This window comes from Eleutherodactylus coqui, chromosome 1 (genome assembly GCF_035609145.1).
Source record: "Eleutherodactylus coqui strain aEleCoq1 chromosome 1, aEleCoq1.hap1, whole genome shotgun sequence".
Classification (NCBI taxonomy): domain Eukaryota; kingdom Metazoa; phylum Chordata; class Amphibia; order Anura; family Eleutherodactylidae; genus Eleutherodactylus; species Eleutherodactylus coqui.
Genome location: NC_089837.1, coordinates 221,212,679 through 221,225,846, shown reverse-complemented (window position 1 = coordinate 221,225,846; position 13,168 = coordinate 221,212,679). Strand labels below are relative to the sequence as shown.

The following is a 13,168-nucleotide window of genomic DNA, read 5'->3' as shown; positions in this document are numbered from 1 at the left end:
AGTTCAGGAGGGTGCAGGGAGGGACCTGCTTACCTGACCGGCGTCTTGTGCATTCTCCTTCTGCCTCCCGGCTCGGCGATCATGTGACCGCTGGGGTCAGGTGACACCTGGCGGTCACATGATCGCCGGGTCGGGAGACAGAAGGAGAATGCACAAGACGCTGGTCAGGTAAGCAGGTCCTTGCACGGTGCAGGCTCCCGGCTTGGCGTTCATGTGACCGCCGGGGGTCAGGTAACACCGGCGGTCACATGATCGCCGGCCGGAATCTATGCATTGCATAGCGCTAATTGAGCACTATGTAATGTATAAAGAAGTGGGCAGAAAGGGTTAAAAACCCTTTCTGCCTTCTCCTCGGGGGTCCTCGATGACGACCAGTAAAGGAGTGCATCTGCACCCGATGTGCCTGACGATCGGGTGCAGATCCACTCCTGCACTGCAGTGTCGGGCCTGCCCCGACATCGGAGCTGTGGAGGAAAATGATGATGTCGGGGCAGGCCCGACATTGGACTGGAAAGGGTTAATGCAACCATGAATGTCAATGTAAATTAACGCGAAAATGCCGCGAAAAAGCTGCCAAAAACGCGACGAAAACGCTGCATTTTTCACGCACGAAAATCGCAAACGCCAGTGGGTGGGCGCCCTTAGTAGTGAAAAAATGGTTGGCTTCATCAGTAGTGGACCCACAAGTGTCCCAATTGGCGAAACATATCGCTCTTCCTATAGCGGATGCTTTGTTTTTTAAAGATGTGTGTGGCAGGAAGATTGAAACAGTAAAAGCACATCACAAGGTCTGAAGCAAGGGCTCCCTTGCAAACCCAAACTCTCCTGGCGTCCACGACCACAGCACTCAAGGTCATCCTCTGCTAAATCCGGCACATGACAGACGGTCTCTGTCCAATTTACCCAGGGTGGGGGGTCGACTTTTTTTTTTTTTGTTTCCTGTTTAAGGAGACCGGGATTGTCCAGGTCTCAAATGCCTGGGTTTGGGAGGTCATGTCTTGGTCATGGAATTCTACACTCAGAATCTTGGAGCAGAAGCGATCAAGAGTTTAAGTTTGCCGCCAAAGGCCATAGCCTTAGTTTGGGCTGTACACAGTCTATCTTTCCAGGGCGTTATTGTTCCCATGCCCCCTTCTCATTAATTGGCAGGGTTCTTTTCCAATCTAAAAAAATCAAAAAAATTGTTTGCTCACCTCTACTTTACCCAAATGCTTTGCAGTCTGTGATGGCATGCAGGCACGGAGCTCAGACCACACCACCCAGTCCTAACAGTATTACAATCAAAGAAATGGCCAAAGAGAGGTCGGCTTCACGTGAAGCCAACCTCTCTTTGACTATTTGGTCCATCAGATCATGGTTTAAGTAACCTAAATCAATATGTAGAAGCTCAGCATTTCCACATTGCGCTGAGACCTTTTCCAGGCTCAAGCTCAGGCTCAAGCCCGTGTACGGATTTCACCAAGGAGGTTGCTTTGCCTCCTAGAGCAGATACACTGTCTTCCCATCTGAAAGAAACTGCTCTGGGACACCCCAGTCTTCAAGCTATGCCCCCCAATGATATGGAATAGAAAACAAGATTTCGGTCTTGCCTTAAAAATCCCTTTCTCATCTTGTTCAATGTGGGACACAGCACCAACCCAGATAATTATGTTCCTTTTTACTCCGGTCTGGAGTTTTCTCTCTGATGCATACGGTGCCATTTTGAGTTACAAATACTACAACATCATGTTAAAATATATATTATTTTTCACATTCCTGCTTGGCTGCTCCTACTGCGTGCATACTAACTGCTTAGCTTAGTGCCTACAAGGGAGATCTAGCGAAGCAGGTGGTGCTAGCACTTTTTGTCTTCTTAGTGTTTGGCTCCTAGTGGCAGTACTTATACCCATGGTCTTCAAGTTGTCCCCCCCACAATGAACAAGATGAGAAAGGGATTTAATAGTAAGACCTAAATCTTGTTTTTCCAGGGGCCCTCTATACAATTCATTTTTGCTTCTATCTCAGGTAACCTGAGGATGGGTATTCTAAAAGATTACTTCTTGAGACGTTCACAAAAATGCACAGAAATTCAGCATTTTGTTTTTTTGGTGGTTGTCCAGGACTTCATAGATTGACTATATGGGTATCCCCATAAAGTCACTTTACCAGAATATCAGGAGGCAAGATTATGTGAGTTTCTACTCTTAAAAAACTGTATCAAAGTCGATAATCTGAAGAAAATTGGTTTATTTTTTGATATATCCATGTCAAAAAATCTATGCCGTGAGGGCTTTGCAGAAGCTGAAAATCGGCCTTGAAAACGTCTTTTCAATCATTTCAGTGGTAGAACATCTGATGAAGGATCTCACATCTTTAGCCATCTATTTGCATCATCATAGAGTGGGAAGCCTATTATTATAAAGGATCTCTTTGTTTGTCACATTGCAAGAATTCTTTTATCTTATGGCATCCATGTAACCCTTTCTTGTAGACCGCATGGAAAACCCATGACTTTATCTTGTCAGAATGGCATTTACCCCATCAATTCATGTTCCGCACATTTGTGGAGATAAACTGTAGATTGATTTGCTTGAACACTAATAAAAATCATGTGGCATCTTTCTTTTTGGGAATAGTTTTCATGACTGTTCTGGATATATAACCAACTTTTAGTGTGGTAAATGTGGTTTTAAGAGGACTGCCTTTGATAAGAGATGCCTAAGGCTTTGTTCACATCTAAAAATGGGGCTTAATAACTAGGAATTACCATTTCCTTTTCTTACATGAGATTCATCAATTTTCCAAACTTAACATTTTCTTGAACTATAATTATTCCTCCACAGAATGAAAGTTTCAGAACTTAAGCAAAATATGATCAAACTTAAATTTATGGCTATCTGGACTATTATGAAAAGGGGTAGCCTTGTATTTACATCAATAGTTATTGATTAGAGATGAGCGAGCACCAAAATGCTCGGGTGCTCGTTACTCGGGACGAAATTATCGCGATGCTCGAGGGTTCGTTTCGAGTAGCGAACCCCATTGAAGTCAATGGGCGACTCGAGCATTTTTGTATATCGCCGATGCTCGCTAAGGTTTCCATTTGTGAAAATCAGGGCAATTCAAGAAAGTGATGGGAACGACACAGCAACGGATAGGGCAGGCGAGGGGCTACATGTTGGGCTGCATCTCAAGTTCCCAGGTCCCACTACTAAGCCACAATAGCGGCAAGAGTGCCCCCCCCCCAACAACTTTTACTTCTGAAAAGCCCTCATTAGCAATGCATACCTTAGCTAAGCACCACACTACCTCCGACAAAGCACAATCACTGCCTGCATGACACTCCGCTGCCACTTCTCCTGGGTTACATGCTGCCCAACTCCCCCCTCCCCGCACGACCCAGTGTCCACAGCGCACACCAAACTGTCCCTGCACAGCCTTCAGCTGCCCTCATGCCACGCCACACTCATGTCTATTTATAAGTGCGTCTGCCATGAGGAGGAACCGCAGGCACACACTGCAGAAGGTTGGCACGGCTAGGCAGCGACCCTCTTTAAAAGGGGCGGGGCGATAGCCCACAATGCTGTACAGAAGCAATGAGAAATCCAATCCTGTGCCACCTCCATCAGGAGCTGCACACGTGGGCATAGCAAGGGGGAACCTATGTGCCACACACTATTCATTCTGTCAAGGTGTCTGCATGCCCCAGTCAGATCGCGGTTTTTTATAAATAGTCACAGGCAGGTACAACTCCGCAATGGGAATTCCGTGTGCACCCACAGCATGGGTGGCTCCCTGGAACCCACCGGCTGTACATTAATGTATCCCATTGCAGTGCCCATCACAGCTGAGGTAACGTCCGATTAAATGCAGGTGGGCTTCGGCCCACACTGCATGCCCCAGTCAGACTGGGGTTCTTTAGAAGTGGACACATGCAGTTACAACTCCGTGTGGACCCACAGCATGGGTGGGTGCCAGGAAGCCACCGGCGGTACATAAATATATCCCATTGCATTACCCATCACAGCTGAGGTAATGTCATGTTTAATGCAAGTGGGCTTCGGCCCACACTGCATGCCCCAGTCAGACTGAGGCTCTTTAGAAGTGGACACATGTAGTTACAACTCCGTGTGGACCCACGGCATGGGTGGCTCCCTGGAACCCACCGGCGGTACATAAATATATCCCATTGCAGTGCCCAACACAGCTGATGTAACGTCAGCTTTTATGCAGGTGGGAAAAAAAATAATTGGATTACACTGTAGGCGAGGGCCCCAAAAAATTGGTGTACCAACAGTACTAATGTACGTCCGAAAAATTGCCCATGCCCAACCAAGAGGGCAGGTGAAACCCATTAATCGCTTTGGTTAATGTGGCTTAATTTGTAACTAGGCCTGGAGGCAGCCCAGTTAAAATAAAAATTGGTTCAGGTGCAAGTTTCAACGCTTTAATGAGCATTGAAACGTATAAAAATTGTTTACAAAAATTATGACTGAGCCTTGTGGGCCTAAGAAAAATTGCCCGTTCGGCGTGATTACGTCAGGTTTCAGGAGGAGGAGCAGGAGGAGGAGGATGAATATTATACACAGATTGATGAAGCTAAAAGGTCCACGTTTTTGATGGTGATGGAGAACAATGCTTCCATCCGCGGGTGCAGCCTACGTATTGTTTAGGTATCGCTGCTGTCCGCTGGTGGAGAAGAGAAGTCTGGGGAAATCCAGGCTTTGTTCATCTTGATGAGTGTAAGCCTGTCGGCACTGTCGGTTGACAGGCGGGTACGCTTATCTGTGATGATTCCCCCAGCCGCACTAAACACCCTCTCTGACAAGACGCTAGCTGCAGGACAAGCAAGCCCCTCCAGGGCATACAGCGCGAGTTCAGGCCACGTGTCCAGCTTTGACACCCAGTAGTTGTAGGTGGCAGAGGCGTCACGGAGGACGGTCGTACAATCGGCTACGTACTCCCTCACCATCCTTTTACAGTGCTCCCGCCGACTCAGTCTTGACTGGGGAGCGGTGACACAGTCTTGCTGGGGAGCCAGAAAGCTGTCAAAGGCCTTAGAGAGTGTTCCCCTGCCTGTGCTGTACATGCTGCCTGATCTCTGCGCCTCCCCTTCTACCTGGCCCTCGGAACTGCGCCTTCGGCCACTTGCGCTGTCGGATGGGAATTTTACCATCAGTTTGTCCGCAAGGGTCCTGTGGTATAGCATCACTCTCGAACCCCTTTCCTCTTCGGGTATGAGAGTGGAAAGGTTCTCCTTATACCGTGGGTCGAGCAGTGTGTACACCCAGTAATCCGTAGTGGCCAGAATGCGTGTAACGCGAGGGTCACGAGAAAGGCATCCTAACATGAAGTCAGCCATGTGTGCCAGGGTACCTGTACGCAACACATGGCTGTCCTCACTAGGAAGATCACTTTCAGGATCCTCCTCCTCCTCCTCCTCCTGCCATACACGCTGAAAGGATGACAGGCAAGCAGCATGGGTACCCTCAGCAGTGGGCCAAGCTGTCTCTTCCCCCTCCTCCTCATGCTCCTCCTCCTCCTCCTCAACGCGCTGAGATAGACAGGAGGGTGCTCTGACTATCCAGCGACATACTGTCTTCCCCGGCTCTGTTTCCGAGCGCAAAGCGTCTGCCTTTATGCTTTGCAGGGAACTTCTCAAGAAGCATAGCAGAGGAATGGTGAAGCTAATGATTGCAGCATCGCCGCTCACCATCTGGGTAGACTCCTCAAAGTTTCCAAGGACCTGGCAGATGTCTGCCAACCAGGCCCACTCTTCTGTAAAGAATTGAGGAGGCTGACTCCCACTGCACCGCCCATGTTGGAGTTGGTATTCAACTATAGCTCTATGCTGCTCATAGAGCCTGGCCAACATGTGGAGCGTAGAGTTCCACCGTGTGGGCACGTCGCACAGCAGTCGGTGCACTGGCAGATGAAACCGATGTTGCAGGGTGGCAGCGTCCGTGTGGGACTTGCGGAAATGTGCGCAGAGCCGGCGCACCTTTCCGAGCAGGTCTGACAAGCGTGGGTAGCTTTTCGGAAAGCGCTGAACCACCAAATTAAAGACGTGGGCCAGGCATGGCACGTGCGTGAGGCTGCCGAGTTGCAGAGCCGCCACCAGGTTACGGCCGTTGTGACACACGACCATGTCCGGTTGGAGGCTCAGCGGCGCAAGCCAGTGGTCGGTCTGCTCTGTCAGACCCTGCAGCAGTTCGTGGGCCATGTGCCTCTTATCTCCTAAGCTGAGTAGTTTCAGCACGGCCTGCTGACGCTTGCCCACCGCTGTGCTGCCGTGCCGCGCGACACCGACTGCTGGCGACGTGCTGCTGCTGACACATCTTGATTGCGAGACAGAGGTTGCGTAGGAGGAGGAGGAGGAGGAGGAGGAGGAGGGTAGTTTAGTGGAGGAAGCATACACCGCCGCAGATACCACCACCGAGCAGGGGCCCGCAATTCTGGGGGTGGGTAGGACGTGAGCGGTCCCAGGCTCTGACTCGGTCCCAGCCTCCACTAAATTCACCCAATGTGCCGTCAGGGAGATATAGAGGCCCTGCCCGCCTGTGCTTGTCCACGTGTCCGTTGTTAAGTGGACCTTGCCAGTAACCGCGTTGGTGAGGGCGCGTACAATGTTGCGGGAGACGTGGTCGTGCAGGGCTGGGACGGCACATCGGGAAAAGTAGTGGCGACTGGGAAACCGAGTAGCGCGGGGCCGCCGCCACCATCATACTTTTGAAAGCCTCCGTTTCCACAACCCTATGTGGCAGCATCTCCAGGCTGATAAATTTGGCTATGTGCACGTTTAACTCTGGCGGCGTACTTGCGCTTGCGCTCCAACACTTGCGCTAGCGACGGCTGGACGGTGCGCTGACAGACATTGGTGGATGGGGCCGAGGACAGCGGAGGTGAGGGTGTGGGTGCAGGCCAGGAGACGGTCGTGCCTGTGTCCTGAGAGGGGGGTTGGATCTCAGTGGCAGGTTGGGGCACAGGGGGAGAGGCAGCGGTGCAAACCGGAGACGGTGAACGGCCTTCGTCCCACCTTGTGGGGTGCTTGGCCATCATATGTCTGCGCATGCTGGTGGTGGTGAGGCTGGTGGTGGTGGCTCCCCGGCTGATCTTGGCGCGACACAGGTTGCACACCACTGTTCGTCAGTCGTCTGCACTCTCAGTGAAAAACTGCCAGACCTTTGAGCACCTCGGCCTCTGCAGGGTGGCATGGCGCGAGGGCGCGCTTTGGGAAACAGTTGGTGGATTATTCGGTCTGGCCCTGCCTCTACCCCTGGCCACCGCACTGCCTCTTGCAACCTGCCCTGCTGCTGCCCTTGCCTCCCCCTCTGAAGACCTGTCCTCAGTAGGCGTAGCAAACCAGGTGGGGTCAGTCACCTCATCGTCCTGCTGCTCTTCCTCCGAATCCTCTGTGCGCTCCTCCCTCGGACTTACTCCAATTACTACTACCTGAGTGATAGACAACTGTGTCTCATCGTCATCGTCCTCCTCACCCACTGAAAGGTCTTGAGACAGTTGCCGGAAGTCCCCAGCCTCATCCCCCCGGACCCCGGGAACTTTCAAAAGGTTGGGCATCGGTCACGACAAACTCCTCCGGTGGGAGAGGAACCATTGCTGGCCATTCTGGGCAGGGGCCTGGGAACAGTTCCTGGGAGTCTGCCTGCTCCTCAGAATGTGTCATTGTAATGGAGTGAGGAGGCTGGGAGGAAGGAGGAGCAGCAGCCTGAGGATTCAGAGTTGCAGCAGTGGACGGCGCAGAACTCTGGGTGGACGATAGATTGCTGGATGCACTTTCTGCCATCCACGACAGGACCTGCTCACACTGCTCATTTTCTAATAAAGGTCTACCGCGTGGACCCATTAATTGTGAGATGAATGTGGGGACGCCAGAAACGTGCCTCTCTCCTAATCCCACAGCAGTCGGCTGCGATAAACCTGGATCAGGAGCTCGGCCTGTGCCCACACCCTGACTTGGGCCTCCGCGTCCACGTCCTCTAGGCCTACCCCTACCCCTCAGCATGGTGTATTACCAGTAGTGCAGAAACAGAACGCTGTAATTAAATGTGCCGCTTATTGGCCTGTGGTTGGAGGCTGACTTCGCTTACGGAACGCCAGGAAATAATTTTGCGCAAGCCTGCTGTAACACTTAGCTGGCTGCGTATGAATTAGGAGGACAACTACACCCAGCACAGACCCAGTACACTGAGGACAGTCACAGGCAGCCCAAATAGATGTTTTTCCCCAAATGTTTTTGGAAAGGCCCACTGCCTATATTCACTAAATATATGTCTTCTGTCCCTGCCTCACCACCACTACTGGCCCTGGAGTATGTATAATTACTGCAGGGCGCAATGCTCTGCACGGCCGATATACAAAAAAAAAAAAAAAGTGCAACACTGCAAAAAGCAGCCTCCACACTACTGCACACGGTTAGATGTGGCCCTAAGAAGGACCGTTGGGGTTCTTGAAGCCTAAAATACTCCAACACTCTCCCTATAGCAGCTCCGGCACCAACAGCACTTTCCCTCCTCTGTGTCAGAATAAATCTGTGGCGAGCCGCGGGAGGGGCCGATTTTTATACTCGGGTGACACCTGATCTCCCCAGCCACTCACTGCAGGGGGGTGGTATAGGGCTTGAACGTCGCAGGGGGAAGTTGTAATGCCTTCCCTGTCTTTCTATTGGCCAGAAAAGCATGCTAACGTCTCAGAGATGAAAGTGAAAGTAACTCGAACATCGCGTGGTACTCGTTACGAGTAACGAGCGTCTCGAACACGCTAATACTCGAACGAGTATCGAGCTCGGACGAGTACATTCGCTCATCTCTATTATTTATATGTTTAATATTGCATGGGGTTAGTGCCTGATTTATTATTACTGGACAGTTGTCTCACAGATACAGTGCTATGAGGCAATCTTTTGTGGGATCTTGATTAAAAGTATGCACTACATTGTTTATTATTATTGATTTAGAGTGTTTTAATAAAGGGTGAGACATATCCTTTCACTACCATAAGTGCACTAGCTAGGTGGGTAATTGTTATCAATTGATAGGGCTATTGTTTTTTTTTTAAGAATCGCTCTTGTATGCATGTATTATTATTATCACATTACACTCTTCCATCATTCATAATGTTTATTTCTTAAACATATCTTTTTGGATCACTAGTTATGTAATTGATTCATCAGTGAGCGCCTGTTATAATGCATTTTACTATATCTTCTGCTTCTATTACAAGCTATTGCATATGCAAGCTTTCTAATTCTGTATCCTTTAAAATTTTAGAGTAGCTATATGAATAGAAATGTTAGGTTGCCTAGCAGTGTCTGCTGCCCTCTTGCTATTCTGGGCAGATGTGGGCATTGCTCTGCTCCTCCCGTATGAATGGACTCTTTGCTTCTACTTTCTATCAGAACTGCAGCATTTAACCCTTCTTAGTTCTCACAGCCCACCTGCAGCTTAACAAGGATTACCCTTCTATTTAAGTGAGCTGGGGATCCTCTGTTTTTGCCTGAGTGGTGTTGTGTGTTTGTCTCAGACGTTCAGCACACACAGGTTGCCTGTCTCTGACTTTGTCTGCTTTTTCTTGTATGTTTGCTGCTCTCCTGAGTTTGCATCAGATCCTGTTTATGTGTTTGTTACTGTAATCCCACATAGCTTTTTCGATCTCTGACTTTGTCTGCTCTTTATCCTCTATTTGTATCTGTATACTCTGTCACCCAGCAGAGCTTTCCCATCTCTGACTTTGCTGTCTGCTCTTTATCCTGTTTGCAGTCTGACCTGTTTCACGGTGCCTTGCATCGGTGCTTCTGACTCTCGTGGGTCAGCTGCCAACCACACCGACACTATTCCAAGAGGTTGCAGTCTGCTCAGTTCCCCGCAGCAAAAGACCAGATCCCTGTACAAGGGTTAAAGGGTGAAAACCAGGGAAGTGGCAGGATAATGCCCTTAGGTTTAGCCCAAAAGTCAAACTGGTTGGTTGGCACAGTGGGTCCACACATTTGCTGTCCATTACAATAAAGGATAGCACTTCTATTCTAATGCCTAAATGTATTATTACATTTTCTCATCATAATGTTGATCTCTTTTGACAAAATGCAGGATAATTTGATGTCACATTATGGTCGTTCATCTACCCTTTTTATATATTCCAAGTCTGGCTATATTATTGTTGGAACTTTACACTGATGTAGATTTTCTTCTCATGGAGTACCACATGGTCTTTTTCTCGGTATACAGATTAGTATAGAAAAATATGCCAAATTTAAAAAAAAATCATAATCAACAACATTTTGGATGTGCACTTAAATACAGCATCCTTCTTTCTTTGTTTTAGCTGTTTTCTTATTACCATGCTGCCCGTGAATGAAAAAATTCTTGCTTACATTCAGAGATTTAAAACCATTCATGACATAGTCCTGCATAAAGAGGTGCATGGCTTTTCATGTACTCCATAAATGATGGACTCTGACCAATTGACAAATTACAAAAGACAAGCTTTTGTAAATAGCTAGGGTGTGTTATTAGGGTACCTTTTACATAGTACGACTGTTGGGTGTATAAGCACCTGACAGCCATACCAGCAACTATTGTTCTAGCCCACCCGCCTCCATTCACAGTAAACAGGAGTTGCTCATAGATTGAGCGACTCCTGTTTACACTGAGTGAAAAGCCGCTCAGCAGTTGGTTCCATTACAGTGAGCTGAAGCTAGTGACAGCTGAGTGACTTCTCGTTCAGTGCCCTGTTGGGAGCTGTATGTACACGGGCTGATAGTCGCCCGACATTGCTCATTTGACTATCAGCCCGTGCAAAAGTACTGTGTTTGTAGAAATTTCTTGGTGCCACCTGTTCTCTAGATGGCAGACAACGAAAAACAGTTGGAGCTGCTCGTGCTTGTTGGACGATCAGATGATCCTCTCTACTGGTGGTCTGCTGAGGGCATCCTCAGTCCAGTTGCCTTGTGTGCATATGTCCTCATGTATCCACTGGTCCCAACCCCTAACAATCTGGTCAGACCAGACCATGTGACAGGCAATATGTCAATACGACCATCCAGCTTCTTGCATTCCAGTAATGTGCCCCTTCTCAAACTGTAACTGGTCAAAATCTTTGATTTGCGTCAGAGGCGTCTAGTGATCAACAAGCTTTACACAAGCGGAAGAAGAGGCCACTGCACACAGGGAGCCTCTAGGAGCCTTTTTATAGGTCAAGGTTGGAACCACTTTTAAGCCCTCAGGTGACAAGAAGGGTTTATCTAATCTCGCCAAAATTCTAAACATTCGCATATCTTCCTGAGCTGTAACTGCATGCCGAGTTTTACAGCAAGACGTGAAACTCTGCATGCAGGTGCTTGACTTTTTAAAATTTTTTACAAAGAGTGTATTTTTTTTGTGGTAATTGTAACAAACTACCAACTTGTGTGAATAAACTCTTAATAAGCAGTTATTCAAATGTGAAAGGAGTAGGAAGGGCCCTTGATAGCTTTGAGGGACAATGGTCATTGAAATAGAAATGGCTTAGACAGACAGTGCCTCATTCATTTTTTACTTTTTATACATTTGTTCTTTTAGTAGAAAAAGTGGCAAAATTTGGCAAAGTTATATACTATCACGACTTATTTACAACTGCCACAGGTCACAAAACTAGATGGTAAGAAGAAGGTGGCATTCATTTTTGGTCTGCATTTCCACACTAGGTGGTGCTCTAGCAGCTCAGAGATTAGAGCATGCTTAATAAGTGCTAAAACAAGCTACAGTGTGCAGTGGATAGCAAAGATTTCTTCGAAAATGCATTATTATGAGTGGAGTAAACTATAGAATACACTTGACAAAAAATGTTTTGTTTTTTTCTTTTTTTCCAGTAAACTCTGGCTGTTTGTCTTTGTCTTGGTTCTGGATGGGTTTTGTATAGGTCTTTCTGGTATACCAGTTTATCCAGAAATGCTCAGTGCAGCATAGTAAGTATGCCTTAGACCTTTATAACCTACTGTCCTATACTATTATTCAGCCTTTCTCCCTTGCCCTGTACGTTGAGATTGGCTTGTGACTTTTTGATATGACAATGACTGTAATTGATAAGTGTAAACAGTTTTGCAATGCAGTGTGTTATGCTATTCTATATATTACTAACTGAGGGGACACTCTTGAGAAAACAATCTAGCCAGTGAGCAGGTGATAAATCAGTGTTACTGCAATCACTGTTGCTCACCATACCTTCTGGCAAGCAGAGAAGAAGCAGCAACTTCAGAAGCAGGGATACCCCAGGGATCACTCAATATACTCAGTAGAGCTGATAGAGAAGCAAGACTCAGCAGGTGGAACAATTACTGAGGTGAATAAAAACCATTGGCGCTTTTCTAACATTAGTCCTAGAATATCTGGGGATAAAAATAGTTTAAGTGCAAATACAAAAAATGTTTATTATGGGATGGATTTATCTATAAACAATATTTTTCGTGGGACAACTTCTTTTAAGTGTGAAACATTGAGACCAGGCTCAGCGTTTTACCACTGTGGAGCCGATGGTGAGCCAGCCTATTGCTGCGTATGGCAGCAATTTTGATTTGCCATGGACTTTATTTACACTACTGTAAGGATAGAATATGCATGTTAATTTATGGAGATTTTGTGTGGATTTCCAATGGGTCCCACTGCAGGCAAAGGGCAAAACTAGCTTACACTTTCACCTTTTGAGGCATGAAGGACTCTTGCTTTGGTATGAATGGAAGGGCTTTTCTTCCTTATGTGCTCTTAGTTTGCTTTTGATGCCATTTTTTTTACCAAATTGGCTTATTATATGAAAGGTATATTTTGCTGGTATTGCTTATTTTTGCATTCATTTTTACCTTTGCTTATTTCTTGTATTTAATTATATAAGAGGTGTGTTCAAAAAGTATCCAACCTTGTGGAACCTTGGAAGCTAGTGAGGCGTAGTTTGGTGCACGTATTTAGGCGACCCTAATGTGCATGCTTGGATTTTTTTTCCTGTCTGCAGAAGCTGGCAGTTGCTGGCAGACAGCTGATGAGTGAGGGAGTGTAAGTTAGCGCCGTCTGCTTGTGTTTTTTTTTTTTCGACAAAATGACAGAAAAATTTGAATAACGCTACTGCATTAAATTTTGTGTAAAACTTGGCGATTCCCAAGCGGAAACGATCCGCAAGATTCAATAGGCCATTGGAGACAATGCAA

The 13,168-nt window shown here is 47.4% G+C and overlaps 1 protein-coding gene across 1 annotated transcript in view; it reads left to right on the top strand.

The window, feature by feature from the left end:
- Nucleotides 1-13,168, top strand: part of SLC18B1 (solute carrier family 18 member B1) — a 55,903-nt gene that overhangs the window by 32,281 nt on the left and 10,454 nt on the right. The window contains exon 10 of the mRNA XM_066605599.1: nucleotides 11,843-11,938. Coding sequence (XP_066461696.1) covers nucleotides 11,843-11,938 — 96 coding nt within the window. The remainder of the gene's footprint in view (nucleotides 1-11,842; nucleotides 11,939-13,168) is intronic.